This window comes from Pygocentrus nattereri, chromosome 1, assembly GCF_015220715.1.
Source record: "Pygocentrus nattereri isolate fPygNat1 chromosome 1, fPygNat1.pri, whole genome shotgun sequence".
Classification (NCBI taxonomy): Eukaryota; Metazoa; Chordata; class Actinopteri; order Characiformes; family Serrasalmidae; genus Pygocentrus; species Pygocentrus nattereri.
Genome location: NC_051211.1, coordinates 7,005,902 through 7,024,543, shown reverse-complemented (window position 1 = coordinate 7,024,543; position 18,642 = coordinate 7,005,902). Strand labels below are relative to the sequence as shown.

General features: G+C 39.8%; 1 protein-coding gene across 1 annotated transcript; it reads left to right on the top strand.

Annotated features, from left to right (window-relative positions):
* Positions 1 to 591: 591 nt before the first annotated feature.
* clptm1l (CLPTM1 like) lies at positions 592 to 18,642 on the top strand. Its single transcript, XM_037541379.1, has 17 exons — positions 592 to 1,153; positions 3,578 to 3,672; positions 3,826 to 4,015; positions 4,778 to 4,926; positions 6,926 to 7,004; positions 7,101 to 7,218; positions 8,785 to 8,879; positions 9,003 to 9,087; positions 9,218 to 9,321; positions 10,159 to 10,224; positions 10,574 to 10,624; positions 10,718 to 10,800; positions 10,890 to 10,924; positions 12,029 to 12,084; positions 13,982 to 14,026; positions 14,132 to 14,247; positions 17,519 to 18,642. Exons 1-17 carry the CDS (start codon positions 989 to 991, stop codon positions 17,601 to 17,603), a joined length of 1,617 nt encoding a protein of 538 aa, XP_037397276.1. The 5' UTR covers positions 592 to 988; the 3' UTR covers positions 17,604 to 18,642.

Sequence of the window (18,642 nt, the reverse complement as noted above, 5' to 3'; positions counted from 1 at the left end):
TTAAAATAAAAAACAGAGCATCCTTTGAAACGATAAGTGATAAGAGGATATGTATACTTTTCTTTTTTGCGTTTGGCAGTAAATTTGGAATACTTCGATGTCTGGTTATCATAATGTTGTGCTTTATTAATGTTATTATTATTATTATTATTATTATTATTATTATTATTATTATTATTATTATTATTATTCACAGTGGTGGCGATAGACGCCAGACGCCTGAAGAGTTTAATGCCGCTAAAAGCCCCCTCACAGGAAGCTGCGTGAAATGTATTTTTAAATATAGTTATGCAACGAGATTTTGACCTATAATTCTACATTTACCACTATTTTACCACCATCAATATTACCTACGAAAACTCAGAAGGCGCGTGTAATGAATTAGTAATTAAATAAATAAAACGTCTATATCTGCTCTTCTGGTTCCTCTCCGTAGGAGTCTCTATAAAGACGTCTGCAGGTTTATCTACAAGTAGCCACTTTACAGAAAACCACTCGGAATGACTTTGTTCACATTTCAGTGACTGAATTGTGCAGAAATTAAAAAAAAAAACGGTTGAATTCCCCTTTCAGGAGAGTACCAACGAGAGCAATCTGGCAACCCGGGAACTCACTCACTCACTCACTCACGGAAGGAAGCCTCGCAGTCGGGTTGTGAAATCTTCAGTTCTGCCCAAACGCCGCTGTTACATCGAGGGGATTTGTGAGCTTTGTAGGTCCTGCGGCTCCATCTGCGCCACACAGAGACGCTTCCCGATGCGATGAGCGCGGCTGTGAGTGGGATCTGGTGGGTGCGCTAGCGCCGCGCTGAAGATCTGGCTGCGTCCAGCTGACAGTCCAGCGGGTGGGAGCATGTCGGGCGTCTCTGGTCTCTGTGTACAGTGAGATCTGACAGCGGCCAGCGTTGCCTCATGTCGGTCCTCTGCTGCTTAATAGAGTCAGATATCGGCACGAGTCCTAGTTAGGCAGCTTAAACAGCCAAAGCAGCATGTTTCAGAAGACCTCCTTCACCACCCTCATAGTGGGGGTCTTCATCGTCTACGTCCTCCACACCTGCTGGGTCATGTATGGTATAGTTTACACTAAACCCTGCGAATACCCCAGAAGCGACAAGTGCATCAGCCCTTACCTGGCTTCAAATCCTCCACTGCAGGTGAGCACAGTGTCAAAGGCCATGCATTTGTTACTATATATATATATATATATATATATATATATATAATATATAGTGTGCGTGTGTATATATTTGTGTGTGTACATATATATGTGCATTTATATATACATATACATACATATACACATACAAATGCACATACATATACATGCGCACACACACACACACACACACACACATATATATATATATATATATATATACATATATATGTGTGTGTGTGTATATGTAAGTATGTATGTGTGTATTTGTATTTGTGGTGTGTGTATCTCTCTCATGTTTATGTGATTCTATCTCTTTATCTACAATGATAAAAAAAACATACACACTTTAAAAAGATGGTTCTTCAATGGTTCTTTAAAGGTAAAAACAACGGATCTATTTAGAACTATGAGTTCTGTATAGAGCCATTTCTTATGCAAATGGTTGTTTACATGGCAAACTGGTTCTTTAGATTGGTTGATTGAGAATGTGTTATATGTGGTTCTGTTTAGCGCCAACATGGTTCTTCTACTATGTACAAGCTTGACATCGCAACAACAGCGGAACTCTTTTTAGTTCTGTACAGAACCATTTTCATGAAAGCCGCTCACGATATTGATTGATTATCCATCAGTCTGAAGAACCAGATTAAAGTCTATGCTAAATGATGAGTTATTTCATTGTTATATAAGTAAAAGTGAGTAAAGTAGAAGTAAGTTATTATCTTGAAGTGAGATCATTTCAAAATATTAAGTCAATATTCCAAGAAGATGAGTCATCATTTTGAGAAAAAAACAGTGATGTGTATAAGTTTGGGCACCAAGTGTAAATAAGGGAACACATCCTCTACAGAGAACACACACCTGCACACTGTAATCTACAGAGCTCCTAAGGGGCCGTGGTTAAAAGAAAAAAAAGTTAATCACGTTGCGTTCTCTCACAAAGGTTTGGGGTTCTCTCACAAAGGTTTGGGGCTCTCTCACAAAGGTTTGGGGTTCTCTCGCAAAGGTTTGGGCTTCTCTCACAGGGTTTGGGGTTCTCTTGCAAAGGTTTGGGCTTCTCTTGCAAAGGTTTGGGCTTCTCTCGCAAAGGTTTGGGCTTCTCTCGCAAAGGTTTGGGGTTTACTCGCAAAGGTTTGGGGTTCTCTCGCAAAGGTTTGGGGTTCTCTCGCAAAGGTTTAGGGTTTACTCGCAAAGGTTTGGGGTTTACTCGCAAAGGTTTGGGGTTCTCTCGCAAAGGTTTGGGGTTCTCTCGCAAAGGTTTGGGGTTCCCTCGCAAAGGTTTGTGGTTTCCTCGCAAAGGTTTGGGGTTCTCTTGCAAAGGTTTGGGGTTCTCTCGCAAAGGTTTGGGGTTCTCTTGCAAAGGTTTTGTGTTATGATGGAGCAGCTTGTTGAATTTTATGTTGATCTTGGATTGAAATATAAAGACACAGTGTCGCTTCTCAAAATCAAACATGATTCTGCTGTTAGTGACACAAACTGAAACTGAGACCGAGTTTCCTCGTACAGTGAAAGCTACATTTACAGACACGGAAGAGAACAAATGCTGAATAAACGCAGCCCAGACTGGCGAAACTGGGAAATCAGCTTTTAACATTGGCTGTATACCGTTGGGCACCTCTGGGCCATTTGCTTGCTATCTGACATTATATTTTGGGCAATTATTATATTATAGGGAATGCACATATTTTGCGGGGGAACGTCATTAATTAAATTTTATTTATTTATTTGTTTGTTTGTTTAGTGCCAACATGGTTCTTCTACTATGTACAAGCTTGACATCGTAACAACAGCGGAACTCTTTTTAGTTCTGTACAGAACCATTTTCATGAAAGCCGCTCACGATATTCTTGATTATCCATCATTCTGAAGAACCAGATTAAAGTCTATATACTAAATGATGAGTTATTTCATTGTTATATAAGTAAAAGTAAGTAAAGTAGAAGTAAGTTATTATCTTGAAGTGAGATCATTTCAAAATATTAAGTCAGTATTCCAAGAAGATGAGTCATCATTTTGAGAAAAAACAGTGGTGTATAAGTTTGGGCACCAAGTGTAAGTAAGGGAATGCATCCTCTACAGAACATTATTATATTATAATATAATATGACTGGGAATGTTCAAACGTTATATGATTGTGAGACATTATTTTGACAGGCTATGTTAACATTTTGAGGAAATAAGTCATTTTTTATTGACACAGCAAATCTTCATTTGTGTACATGTAAAAAATGTAAGAAAATAATTTATTATTTAGAGATACTATGTCAAAATTTTGACGTACTGCTGCCACAAACAGAGGAGGAGAAAAAATTGCTGGCCGATGTTTATATCCTCCTCTGTCTGGCGGGATTGGGCTTCTGTAGTAAATGCAGCGGGAAACATCTGTTTGAATCTTTTCTTTTTCTGTCTTTCGCTATAGCTGAGCATCTACACTGCGCTGCGACCCAACGGTGAAGGTGGCCACAGTCTCATCCACAGAGAGGAGGCTTTCGATGTGCACACCAGGTTTGAGAGGTAAATTAATGCGCTTCGGTCCTGTAGTGGTGGGACGTCAGGTCACACAGCATCTGCTGTTGTTGAACGCAGCGCAGTTGCATTGTTCATACTGCTGTTTAATGTTGCTGGTAGACTCTGGAGAGTTGAAGTGCTTCTCCTCTCGTCCTGAAGGTTGATAAACGTGTCTTTGCCCAAGAAGACACGGAAAAATGGAACACTGTACGCCATGGTGTTCGTGCACCAGCCAGGAATGTCGCCATGGCAGGATCCTCGGCAGGTGCATTTGGTGACACAGCTCACCACTTACATGCTGCCCAAACCTCCAGAGGTCAGCTTGATCACAGGCGAGGATGAGCCTCAGGTGATTATTTAATTATTTAAAATTATAGAGGTGTTAGTGACACAGAGCAGATACTATTTGGGTGGTGGATTGCTCTAAGCGCTGTAGTAACACTGACGTGGTGGTGGTGTGTTAGTGTGTGTTGTGCTGGTACGAGTGGATCAGACACAGCAGTGCTGCTGGAGTTTTTAAACACTGTGTCCACTCGCTGTCCACTCTATTAGACTCTCCTACCTCGTCAGTCCACCTTGTAGATGTAAAGTCAGAGATGACAGCTCATCTGCTGCTGCACAGTTTGTGTTGGTCATCCTCTAGTCCTTCATCGGTGGTCACAGGACGCTGTTGGCTGGATATTTTTGGTTGGTGGACTATTCTCAGTCCAGCAGTGACACTGAGGTGTTTAAAAACTCCAGCAGCACTGCTGTGTCTGATCCACTCATACCAGCACAACTCACACTAACACACCACGATCACGTCAGTGATACCACAGTGCTGAGAATGATCCACCACCCAAATAGTACCTGCTCTGTGAGGGTCCATGGGGGTCCTGACCACTGAAGAACAGGGTAAAAGGGGCTAACAAAGTATCAGAGAAACAGATGGACTACAGTCTGTAACTGTAGAACTACAAAGTGCAGCTATACAGTAAGTGGAGCTGATAAAATGGACAATGAGCATAGAAACAAGGTAGTTGTACGTAATGAAGTGACCAGTCAGTGTATAGTGCGTCTACATGTTTTGTAGCCAACAAATTGTGACTGTTTAAGAATCTTTGTCACTTAGCAACAGCAGAACCCAAACATGGGTGCTGATGACAAGCTGGACCGTCCTGTGTCCCACTGGCGCTCCCGTCTGACGCTAAACGTTGTGGCTGAGAACTTCCACTTTGACAGAGAGGCCCTGCCTAGTGACGTGCATCGCTACATGAAAGTGTGAGTTTTCTCAAGTGCATTTTGTTATTTGCTGTGTTTCAGTATTCAGTGCTGTGCAAAATCAGAGACCACCCTTCATTTATTTAATTTCCAGTCAATAAAGCCATTGACTACAAGTTATTCATTTATCAGGAGATATTTCTGAGGAGGTTAAATAAAAGGTGGTAATACACTTGTATAAAGAAGGGAAAAGTCAAAATAACAGGAGCCTCCAAAACTGGAGTCCAAAAATGATTAAAATATACAGAAAATGAGAGTCCTAACAACCACCTGGAAGACAGCTGCTTCAGATCTGAAAACATCCACATCCATCCTTCCACTGTGAGAAGACAACGCAACGCTATGGGTCTGAAAGGATGTGCAGCTGCTGTCAGGAAGCCTCACTGAGAAAAGGAAACAGACCCATCAAACAAAGAAGGCGCTGGTGTTCTCAGAACAATGGATTGACCACCCCAGAGTCCAGACCTCAACATCACAGAATGTGTTTGGCATTACCTGGGAAACAGAAAGTGCAACCAACTTCTAAGACTGAACTTTGGAGGTGTGGAAAACTATCCCTGTAGATTCTTTTGGAAAACTGAAAGCAAGTGTCTGGTAAAAATGGAAACTGTAATAAAGGCAAAAAGTGGACACATTAAATACTGACAAAAATTGATTTAGAGGCTTCTTTGTTCAATATAATTATTATATGAAATATTGTTAAGTACATTTTTTCCCTAACGCTGAAAAATGAATAACTTGCGCTTAAAGGCCGTTTTTGACATTTTTGACTTTTGCATAGTAACAGTACATCTCCTTCAGTTCGTTTCCTTTTTAAAGCTGGGTTGGTTAACAATTGATTTTCCCTTTACTATAAATTTAGTCCATTAGCCTTGGCATCAGCTACAGGGCTAATATAGCTAACAGGCAATGGAAGCTTATATCCCACAAACTGGCATCGTACAAAGTATGTAAATCATCACGCACTTGCCTCAAACTGTGTCACGCTGTTAAGTTTTTAACCTAAATTAGATTTGCCTAATATTATATCAAATTTTTGAAGTATCCCTTTAAAATGTGCTGGTGTTCTCTTTATAATGCAGGGGTGGGCAACCCAAATGTTAAGATGAGCCATTTAACATTTAGTTCTTTCAGCATAAATCAAACCACATTGGGAGCCACAATGTCCATTTTACCATCTTGGCAGTAAATGTGTCTCAGTATGTCCTAATGTGCTACTAAAGGCTAAAAAAATACACTATAAACGAAAGTGCAGATGTACTCTGCTCTGCTTTAGGTTTTAGCTCAGCTATAGTTGCTTTTCTCGCATCTCCGGCAGGAAACTTTTCCTCAAAAGTAGAACAGCTTCTTATATCTCTCAAAATATCTCTCAACTTTAGATTTTTAACAGGGCTCAAGTCGCCTCTCAATCGCCAGCTTCTTGTTAAAAATTCACCGTTCCAATGTGTAGAATGTAACTACTGCACTATTTAAGGTGGAATGGGAAAATTCGAACAAGAAGCTAGCGAATGGGAAGCGACTTCAACTTTGCGATTTTTCAGTGTTTGACAGTTTCTGTTGCAGATTAAACGTATCAGGAAACCAGCTCAAGTGATTATAGATGCAAATAAGTCAATTTGTCTCCAAATGATCAATGTTCGTCTTAAATCTTTCTCTTTGCTGTTTTGTTTGCTACTAACTAGGCGAGATTGCCTGCGTTGCTATGGTGACCAGCAGTCTGTGCGTCAGTCTTCAGGGTTAAAGGGTGAATTAACAGTTATAAATGAACTCCAGTGTGTAAGACCATTTATTTTTAAACTCTGTTGAACGATCTGCAGAGCTTTATTTTACTGCAAAGGAGGATTATTTTATTTCTGATTCTGCTGTGGAGCCAAAACAGGGCAGTAGATCAGCTGCATGTTGCTGACTGCTTATATAATGCATCCAACATCAGACACATGCACACATACCAACGTTCCACTGTTTTTACCAAGATACAAATTTTCTGTCTGCCTTGCAGATTTCAGAGTGGTAGGAAAATGGTGTACCTGCCGCTGCTGTTCATCGATCAGCTGAGTAACAGAGTGAAGGATTTAGTGGTATGTTAATGGTCTATTTCATTGATCACGCTGTGCGGTTAATTTCATTGTGTGGTTCTAGACACAGCATATATTCAAACTGCACATCTGTTGCAGGAGATCAACAGCAGCACGACAGAATTGCCCCTCACCATCTCCTACGACACCATAGCTCTGGGCAAGCTGCGCTTCTGGATCCACATGCAGGACGCTGTCTATTCCCTCCAGCAGTTTGGTGAGCTAAACGTGTTGTATTCTTTAGCGGAGTGTTCTTTGTGTGGTTGAATGGAGCACTCATAAGGGGACTTTCACCAACGTGTTAAATGTTCTTCGTTTTTAATCATAGAAATGTAAACAAAGTTCAAAGTGTTTTCCGTGAAATGATAAATTGTAGAGAAACTTATAGACTCAGATTTCTTTACAGTGGTGGTGATATGGAGTAGGGTTTACAAAATAGCCATTTTATTAACTATGCTAAACCACCAGAGTTTTGTTTGTGATGTTGACGATGGTAAAAAAGCATCAAATCTGGAAATATGTTTTCTTTTGGGGATTATTTCACCTTATAACAGCCTGCATATAACCTATATACACCTTATAACATCTTACCTCCCTGCCATGAACCATTTTGTGTAGTAACTTTGAGTGAGGGAGCTGCTGCTGTACAGTATCACAGTATTTGTAATGTGATACAAAAGTTTATAAAGATTTATCTATTAGTTTTAAACCGTTTTCATGATTGCATAAGACTTGCAGTAAAAACATGAGATTATTAGAATAATGCATCATCAGAAATAAAACACAGTCAGAATTTTGTTTTTCACAAAGTTATTAATTAAAGAGTTAGGAGAACACAGGCTTGGTTCCTGACTTCTTGCTCATCTGCAGCCATTTGTTCAGTTCCATAGGCGGCACCTGTTTTGATTTAATGAAGGATTAAGCAGATAAAGTGTTGGATTGCATCTGTACGTACTGGTCCTCCTCAAGCTGAGCTTTGGAAATGGTTAAGCTCATTCACTCACATACATACAATCCCAATAGATCGTTTAAGTGTATTTATTCTAATGTTAGAGGGATTGAGCAAATAAACACTTACTGTCCAGATACAGAGCTTTACACCAGCAAGCAGTAGTGTTACATCTTTAAATCTTTAAAAATTAATTCATAAAAGATCAGCAATGACATGATGAGCTGCCATCCAGTCAGCTGCAATAACACCCATAGTCAAATGACATGTTTTGTTGATTTTCTTGTGAAAATAAGTGAAAATAGGTTAACACATGCCTTACAGAAAACACACTTTAATATGACATTTTTCTCCATTTTTTTAGTGCACAATTTATATTTATTTTCTGAGTTCTACATTTTATACGGGCTATTGTATGTGTCATTTTTTCCAATATTTTAAAGTCAACAAATAAACAGTAATTATACATTTAAAAAAATGTATCATGCCTTCCGCTCGATGACCGCGGGGATAGGCTCCAGCAACCCCCCCCCGCAACCCTGAGGGAGAAGCGGCTTAGAAAATGTGTGTGTGTGTGTGTGTGTGTGTTCTCTGTAGAGCATGTAATAACTTGATAACAGCAGCCCAAACTTATGAATACAACATTATTTCCTCACAATTTTGATTAAATCTCTCAAAATAATGACAGTTTTTGAAATATTGACTTGCTATTTTAAAATTAGTTGGTATTGTTCACAATTTTTGTATAGCTGATCTGAAACTGTTTCAGTTTCAGTTCGTGAAGGTTGCAGTCACACCAACACAGATGGTAACTTTACTGTTTTGCTGTTGTAGGCTTTACTGAAAAAGACGCAGATGAAATCAAGGGCATATTTGTGGACACCAATCTGTACTTTCTAGCCCTTACCTTCTTTGTTGCTGCCTTTCATGTAAGTATAACCTCATATTTATAACATGCATATAGTCTGTATAAATGTATTTTCTAGCATCATTCAGGTTTTGTGTGATTCTTTCTTTGCTACACTACAATTGAACACTGATATTCTTTTCAGCTCTTGTTTGACTTCTTGGCATTTAAAAATGATATCAGCTTTTGGAAGCAGAAGAAGAGCATGGTGGGAATGTCCAGCAAAGCAGGTGACAGAACCGGTTTTGTTTTTCCTCACATAAGCAAATGATGTGTTTTACATGAGCTATTCTTGGCCGCAGGGCATGTGTAGCTTGACAAAAGTTTGCTGAGCCCTGATGCTGATCTGTGCTTTTGCAGTGCTGTGGAGGTGTTTCAGCACCATAGTGATTTTCCTGTACCTGCTGGATGAACAGACTAGCCTGCTGGTGCTCATCCCTGCTGGAATAGGATCTCTGATTGAGGTATGACTGAAATATCTCAGCACACCTCCCAACTCTCAGTTATTCCAAAAACAGGGCTTGAATGCCAGGAATGGTATTGAAATCTGCACAAATTTGCATGGGCCCACATTTTAAGTGAATAAAAGTTGAACACAGTCAGGTATAATCATCCATCTTATATTACTGGCACATTTTTATTCTTTTTTAAGCTTTTACTTCATAACAGATACTGAATAATTCATAGTAGTTATTGAATACTTCCTAGTAGATACTAAATAATTCTTAGTAAATAGTAAGCAAATCATAGTAGATGCTGAATAATTCACAGTAGTTACTGAATAATTCCTAGTAGATGCTGACCAATTCATAGCGTATGCATGAATAATTCATGATTATCAAATAATTTGTAGTAGTTATAGGAAAATTAATTGTAGATGGCAAATAATTCATAGCTAGAACTGAATAATTCATAGTAGATACCGAATATTTTATAGTAGTTACTGAATAATTTGTACTAATTACAGCATAATTCATGTTTGTTACTGAATAATTAATTGTAGTTACTGAGATACTGTTACTACTATAAGATAAATAAAGTTTAAGGGGTTCAAACATTGATGTCTTGGAATATGTGTTGAGTTTTAAATAGTATTCCTAAAGGTGCTCTTTTGATTTTGGGTTGGTTTGGTCTGTATTATCGAACGGTTATCAAGTAATTTTACATAAGAATTTTGTCTTATGAATGATGCGATATGATGAACTATGACCCATTGCATGATCTAAAAAGATCAAAGTGGCCTATTTTCCTGTAATAAATGTTTCTTAGTTGTTTTTTTTTTTGTTGTTGTGTATTTGTAGGTGTGGAAAGTGAAGAAGGCTTTCAAGATCTACTTTATGTGGAAGGGAGGGAAGCCAACATTCCTAGTGAGTGTGTTAGACTTCCTGTGCGAGCTGAAACACATCGGCCTCTCAGGACACTGACATCTGTATTTTTTCTGCATTACTTCTTTTGCTGAATTGAGCAAATCTGCTCTGAGTAACTGAGTAATGGTGTTTGGTGTAGTGTAGTGGGTAACTCCTTTGTTCTATACTGTAGACGGGTTCAGTCCCCTGCCTGGGCAAGCCCCCTACACTATACCAATAAGAGTCTTGGGCAAGACTCCTAACACTGCCTTCTCCTACCTGTGTAAAATGATCAAATTGTAAGTCGCTCTGGGTAAGAGCATCTGCCAAATGCCGTAAATGTAACTGGTATCGCACATCCTTCTTTCAGTTTGGCAAGTCTGATGAATCGGAGAAGAGGACAGAGGAATATGATAGTTTGGTATGATTTTTTTTTATATAAAATTCATTCTAAATCTGATTTTAAAATGAATAAGCTTATCTTCTCCCTATGCGTGCTGCTTCTCCTCCTCAGGCGATGAAGTACCTGTCATACCTGCTGTATCCACTGTGTGTGGGTGGAGCAGTTTATGCACTTGTGTTTGTGAAGTACAAAAGGTAAAATGCTTTTTCTACTTTTATTGCTCTGAACGCGTTTAGCAGGATTCACGTATGATTTAACCCTTAATTTTTGTTTTTTTAAACAGTTGGTACTCCTGGCTGATCAACAGCTTAGTCAACGGTAGGTTTTACCCAAACCTTTTGGATTGGCACCTTACTACATTCTTCCAGAAATGTTAGCTTTTTATGGATGTTCATATCCTAATGAATTAGAATTTAGTACCATTTGTCACTGTTTTTGCACACTGTGGAATTAGACCTCCACATTTAACCCATCCATGCAGTGAAACACCCACATGCATGCACACTAGTGAACACACACACTAGGGGCAGTGGGCAGCCCTATCCATGGCGCCCGGGGAGCAGTTGAGGGTTAGGTGCCTTGCTCAAGGGCACTTCAGTCATGGACTGTCAGCCAAGTGGATCGAACCGGCAACCTACCGGTCACAGGGCTGGTTCCCTAACCTCCAGCCCATGACTGCCCCCTGAATGCATGAAGGTTTCACTTTTAAGGAGATAGTTTGGCAAAAAAACTACGTATTTCCACACCTTATCCCAGATGTAGTTGATCAGCCAAGACATGTTTGGTATCTAAAGTTCGCATCCTTAGTTTTGAGGGCAGTCACGTGGGCTGGAAGTTAGGGAACCAGCCTTGTGACCAGAAGGTTGCTGGTTTGATCCCCTGAACCAACAGTACGTGACTGAAATTCCCTTGAGCAAGGCACCTAACCCCCAACTGCTCCACAGGCGCTGTGGATAGGGCTGCCCACCACTCCATGCAAGTCTGCTCACTGCCTCCTAGTGTGGGTGCATCACTGTGGTGTTTCACTGCACGGATGGGATAAACGCAGAGGTGAAATTTCCCTGTAGTGGGACTAATAAGGATCTCTTAATCTTAATCTTGCACTACAGCTGTGAGGCTAATGTAGCTAATGTATAGTTAACATTGAGTAAACTGCATGTGCAAATCATCACACACTTGACTCAGTCTGTGTCGAGCTGTTAAATAATCTCTAATAGACTTGCTTATGTGTTTTCTGTAAATGGCTGATCAACTACATTTTGTATAAATGGGAAACTTTCATCCACTCGCACTTTAGGATGTTGCACCTATATAGTACACAATAACTATAAATCATTGTGAATTCGACCATATCATTTTTTTCTGAACTGAACATATAATGCTTATATGGGCCTGTGCATATGTTCCTCTTTTCCATAACAGGAGTCTATGCTTTTGGATTTCTCTTCATGCTACCTCAACTCTTTGTGAACTACAAGGTCAGCCCAACTGAAACAGTACATGTTATTCTAAATTAAAGGCCTGATAAGCAGACAGTCAGGTCATCTGATTTTGTTACAGCAATAGCAGAAGGAAGCTACCGTTTAGAATGTACAATAGTTTAAATTGGGCCAGAAATCGTCAACTCACGGCTTCCCGTTTTGAGTCTGAATCCAATATAAGCCGACCGAATTCTGTCTGGACCCCTCCTGACCCAAAACACATCAAGTTTTGAATCTGAAACTGACCTGAGAACAACTGAACTCTCAGAAACTCAAACCTGACTCACGTGAACCAGTCGATTAGTCAAAATAGCGGATAACTGATATTTCTAATGATAGCACTGAATAAGATAGATATATAGATAGATAGAGAGATGGATAGATAGAACTTTACTGATCCCGGAGGGAAATTGCAGGCAATTAACACATGGTGACAATTAAAGCCATCCTCAGATCATGGACTAGTACAATAAAAAATATAAAATAATCAGCTCTCCAGAATGAAATTTAAATTCACAAATTTTAGCCGCAAGCAGTGCTTTGGAACAACAGATGTTTTTAGGATAAACGTTGTGTGGTGCTGAGCCTGACACAATGTCCTGAACAGTCGTGCGCAGTCGGGTCCTGTTGGATTTGGATGAATATTTCAAGTTGTAAGAAGCAATAAATTTGAGATAAACTATAAGGTATTATGTCAGCAAACTGGAAGCTAATGCCAGCAGTACAATGAATACAAAGCGGAGCACAGGCAGTACAATAAATACAAAGCGAAGCACAGGCAGTACAATAAATACAAAGCGGAGCACAGGCAGTACAATAAATACAAAGCGAAGCACAGGCAGTACAATAAATACAAAGCGGAGCACAGGCAGTACAATAAATACAAAGCGGAGCACAGGCAGTACAATAAATACAAAGCGGAGCACAGGCAGTACAATAAATACAAAGCGAAGCACAGGCAGTACAATAAATACAAAGCAGAACACAGGCAGTACAATAAATACAAAGCGGAACACAGGCAGTACAATAAATACAAAGCGAAGCACAGGCAGTACAATAAATACAAAGCGGAGCACAGGCAGTACAATAAATACAAAGTGGAGCACAGGCAGTACAATAAATACAAAGCGAAGCACAGGCAGTACAATAAATACAAAGCAGAACACAGGCAGTACAATAAATACAAAGCGGAACACAGGCAGTACAATAAATACAAAGCGGAGCACAGGCAGTACAATAAATACAAAGCGGAGCACAGGCAGTACAATAAATACAAAGCGGAGCACAGGCAGTACAATAAATACAAAGCGGAACACAGGCAGTACAATAAATACAAAGCGGAACACAGGCAGTACAATAAATACAAAGCGGAACACAGGCAGTACAATAAATACAAAGCGGAACACAGGCAGTACAATAAATACAAAGCGGAACACAGGCAGTACAATAAATACAAAGCGGAACACAGGCAGTACAATAAATACAAAGTGGAGCACAGGCAGTACAATAAATACAAAGTGGAGCACAGGCAGTACAATAAATACAAAGTGGAGCACAGGCAGTACACGGTGCTGAGAGTCTGTGGAGCAGTGCAAAGGAGGATTTAACATACTATGACATATTAGCAGATTATCAGATAGCCAGGTATACTGTATATGAGTATAGCAGTCACTGAGGTAGCAACTAGAGCAGCAACACATAGTAAACAGTATTTGGTTGATACAGTAATTCTAGCAGCTGACATTGATAAAGTGCAGTAAAATGTGCAAAAGCGCAGGTAGTCAGATCTACAGTGCAATCATGTGAAGTATCAAATGAAGTGTAGTGTACTGATGCTTCATTTTTAATCGAGTTCTGTGCCCATGTCACTAACCTCTGTCTTTAATTTCAACAGTTAAAATCAGTGGCTCATCTGCCCTGGAAGGCCTTTATGTATAAAGTAAGTATCATAGAGTTTTAAGGAGAAATGAAAATGGTAGAAGCAATGGTAGCGCATATTTTGTTTACTTATTTATTTAGTTGCTTATTTATTTTTGGTCCTCAGGCATTCAACACATTCATTGATGACGTCTTTGCCTTCATCATCACCATGCCAACCTCTCATCGGCTGGCCTGCTTTAGGGATGATGCCGTGTTCCTCATTTACCTTTATCAGAGATGGTGAGAAATGCGTCCCATTTCATTGGACAGATCTCACATACACTTTATGTCCAAAGGTTTGTAGACACCCACTTGTTTCTTTTGAAATGAAGGTTAAATAGGGAGTTTATCCCCGTTTGCTGCAATAACAGCTCTACTCTACTCTTCTGGGAAATCTTTACACTAGATATTGCTGGGAGGCTCTATTTCCCTGTAGCCAATATCTGGTATTGATCATGATGACTATAGGCATCTGCTCCAGAACATCCCATTCTATTGGCACCGCTTTTCTATTGCTTGATTAAAAGAGGTGTCTGCAAACTCTTGGACATTATATCTCCGTTTTGATCACATTTTGTATATTTTTTACAAAATAAAAAAAAATGCCAGCTGTTAAGATTTCGTGACAAACAGATCGACAAACATGAGTAAAAATGGTGTGAAATTAGGGATGGGCAATGAAACTATAATTATTGCAATATAACATTCCTCGATAGAAATATAAGAAATGTTTAATAAATGTTTAATTTAATACACCGTTCTCACACTCCCACATTCTAGCAACAGCCCTGGTGGCATTTTCTACTGCGAGGAAAGCGGCATTCCTCTACGGAGCCCCTAAGGGGCCGTGGTAAAAAAAAAAAAGTTAACGACATTGTGTTCCCTTGCAAAAGCTGTGCTTTGCTTATGCTCAGACATGAAGCAGCTTGTTGAATTTTATGTTGATCTTGGATTGAAATATAAAGACACTGTTGCTTCTCAGACTCAAACATGATTCTGCTGTTAGTGACACAAACTGTGTGGTAACTGAGGTAACTGAGTGGTAACAAACTGAGACCGAGTTTCCTCGTACAGTGAAAGCTACATTTACAGACACAGAACAGAACGATTGCTGAATAAACGCAGCCCAGACTGGTGAAACTGGGAAATCAGCTTTTAACGTTATCTATGTTAAAACAGAGCTCTAAAGTAGGCAGTGCTGTTTGCTTGCTATCTGATGAGCATTTTTTAGCGAGGGAAGGCAAAACATTTGCGAGTAAACGCAATGTCATTTTTTTTTTTAAACCATGGCCCCTTAGGGGTTCCGTACTCTCTGCTTTTGCCAAAATCCAGTTTTTTAACATGATTAGAGGGGGTGGGGGTCAAAGAGTGAAATGAGTCGCCAAAGATACTGTAGCAACGTCTGACTCCTGTGAGTGTGAGTGATGAGATTTGCAGTGGTGGACAGTAACTAAATAAATGTAATTAGTTTCTGTACTTAAGTAGTTTTTTCCTGTATCTGTACTTTACTAAGTATTTCCATTCTTTTTACTTTCACTCCGCTACATTTCAGAGTCTAATATCTGACTTTTTCCTCCACTACATTTTGAGAAATCTGTCGTTCCTTTTGGTTTCTGTGTGTATAAAAATACAAAGCCAGAGCACCAATCAGGGCCCAGCGGTCACTTTGTTTAGAGCTGGTTTTGACCTGTTGGTCTTACTGACCCAGTGCAGCACACAGTTCAACGTTAAAATTTTGTAAACTTTTGAAACTTTGTTTGTAAAAAGTGATTTCAGCGCCACTCGGTTCTCCCTGATGGAAACTGTTTACCTTCAGTGTTTTGTGCTTCTGATCATTTTAATAGACGTCAGCGTCACTAATTAATGATGTTCTATTAAAAGACTGGTTTACCAAGAGAGACGCTGGAGGACTTTCACCTGAAATGAGTTCATGAAGCCAGTCTGGTTATAAAAATGATAACAGGACATCAGAGCCAGAATTACTCTTTTAGTACTTTTACTTTATACTTAAGTACATTTGAAGGCAAATACTTTTATAACATTTTCCCTTGGGTATCTCTACTTTAACTCGAGTTCATGATTTGTGTGCTTTGTCCACCACTGGAGATAAGTGGCATAACTGTGCTGGTTTAGAGTGAACTCAGCTCTTACCTTACATCCTAACAAGCATTAAATCATGTCTGCTCCTCACAAATCCAGCACTGTTACAGCACTCAGTCATATTTTAGTATTAGTTTATTCCCAAGCAACGAAAGTAAAACAAAGAAGTGGGTTCATTACAGCAATGATTTAAACGAAATTAAACTGAGGGTGCTGAGAGGCACTGAAGAGTGGGAGGACACTGTCTTTCCAGGCTAGCTGTTTTTAGCTGCAGGCTAACTTGAAGCTCTGTTACTCGCGCAGCACGGCCAAACTGATGTTACCGTAAACCAAACGCACTAAAAAAGCACAAATTTCAGTTTAAACGTACCTAAAAGGAGGACTCTTGTTAGTCTGATGCGAGAAAATCACACTGCGGTTAAATCTTTTCCACAGCGAGCGTCAGATATACTGAGGTTCACCCCTCAAACCTGACTAACTTCTCTATAGAATAGAGGAACCCAGTCGTCTGCTAGCTGGTGTCTGAATACTGTGATAGGCTCTGATATGGTTGCGGTAGGACTGATGGCAGTAAGGCAGTGTGATCCATCACCGGCGTAAGAGCCAGCTAGTGTATGCTGTTCATATTAAGCTGACATTGTTGAGAAACGAAACGGTTTACACTTAACCAGATAGCCTAGCACTCGCCACCAGACAGCTAAAATAATCTGTTTTCTCTCTTAAATTGACTATTGACTATTAGAAAAACTGCGGCCGTGCTTTTCCAGCTGGTAAAAACAGCTAACCAGAAACTTTCTCCCACTGTCCCACGACAGAAATGTGAAATAATCCACTGTTTGGTGAGTGCTTTTCATGTTCTGATCATAAAGAATAATTTAAAACACAGATTAACCACCCAGGAGCAAATATCAGCCTTCAAACTTAAAATAAACAATGGTTTGATATTTATTGCAATATGTATCAATATCAAACTATATGAATTTTTTTTTTTTTATCCCGATAACATTTTTGGCCATATCGCCCAGCCCTCTGTGAAATATAATCTTGCTACAACTCCAGCAGCACTGCTGTGTCTGATCCACTCACCAGCACAACACACACACTTACACCACCACCACCACATCAGTGTTACTGCAGTGCTGAGAATGACCCACCACCCAAATAATACCTGCTCTGTGAGGGTCCATGGGGGTCCTGACCACTGAAGAACAGGGTAAAAGGGGCTAACAAAGTATCAGAGAAACAGATGGACTACAGTCTGTAACTGTAGAACTACAAAGCCCACCTGTATAGTAAGTGGAGCTGATAAAATGTACAGTGAGCGTAGAAACAATGGTTGTAATGTTATGCCTGGTTGGTGTATGTGTAGATTTGCCTAAGTTAATGGGAAGCTCGTATGTGTCCTCTGCAGGCTCTATCCTGTTGACAAGACCAGAGTGAATGAATACGGCGTGTCCTATGATGAGGACCCGAAAAAGAAGATCCACAAAGATTAAGCTCATAACAGCGGAGCGTTTCCAGAATCAGCCTGAAGAAGATGCACACAAACACAAAGGAAAGGACAGTCCAGTGTGTGCGCAGAGGCCTCGGCATATTGTGTGATAGGACATTTTCCATCTGCTGTCCTTTATGGATTATGACCAACTTCTGTCTCTTACATCTGCTTAAAGCATGTGTACCTTTATGTTACATGTCTGGACCAATTTATTTCACCGTCCTAACTTGGTGATGAAATGTTCCACTGGGGTACTGTACGAGCTGGGCTGATAAGACACGCTCAGTTTGCTTGTTAGTGCTTGTGCACTTGTGACACGAGTGTGCGATGTAAGATCCCTGATTCTACTGTTTTTTAAAATCACGATAAGCTCAGTTTAAAGACAGAAGTATTTTTGCCAGGTACTCGCTGAATATATCTTTCTTAAATAGTGTTTTTTGGAATAAAACCCATCACGTTGGTGCCAAATGAACTGAAGCTGGAGTTTCTGATGGTTGGTTGTTAAAAAAAAAACTGATAAATTGAAAGAACTGATTGATGTTTGTTTATTGGGTGAGAATGGCTTGTATGTACGTCTGTGTACTTTATTCCACTGAAGTGTTTAAAGGGACTCAAATGGCGATTTGTGAAGTCCGTGCGTTGATCTATGCGGTGGATTTTATTACCTGCTTAAAATTGCAACTGTTAGCGCTTTTCCAAATTTCTTGAAATTATGCGTCACTGATTGGACTATCTGCAGAAAACAAATGGTGGTAACTAAACGGTCAGTGATTGTGGGAGCGTCTCTATTGTGCTGTCATTACCATTTTAGAAGAATGTGCTGAAATCGTAATGGACACCTGTTATGGCACTTAGAGTCCTGGTGTTGTGGTTATCTGAGATGGGAAAATATAAAATATTATGCAAGTTTGTAATGTACTATTAATCTGGCCTGTTGGGACCATCTGCTGAACACCATGTACTGTATGGCTCGTGGCTGGAGATGTGCTTCTACAGCTACATTAAAATGGTAAATTAATAAAAGCTTCTATGGAATCCTG

What these genes read in the sequence shown, in the direction of transcription:
- clptm1l (XM_037541379.1), top strand. Translation starts at nt 989, where the DNA reads ATGTTTCAGAAGACCTCCTTCACCACCCTCATAGTGGGGGTCTTCATC. An exon ending in GAATAGGATCTCTGATTGAG is followed by an intron (nt 9,322 to 10,158) that starts GTATGACTGAAA and finishes GTGTATTTGTAG; the next exon opens with GTGTGGAAAGTGAAGAAGGC. An exon ending in GTGTTTGTGAAGTACAAAAG is followed by an intron (nt 10,801 to 10,889) that starts GTAAAATGCTTT and finishes TTTTTTAAACAG; the next exon opens with TTGGTACTCCTGGCTGATCA.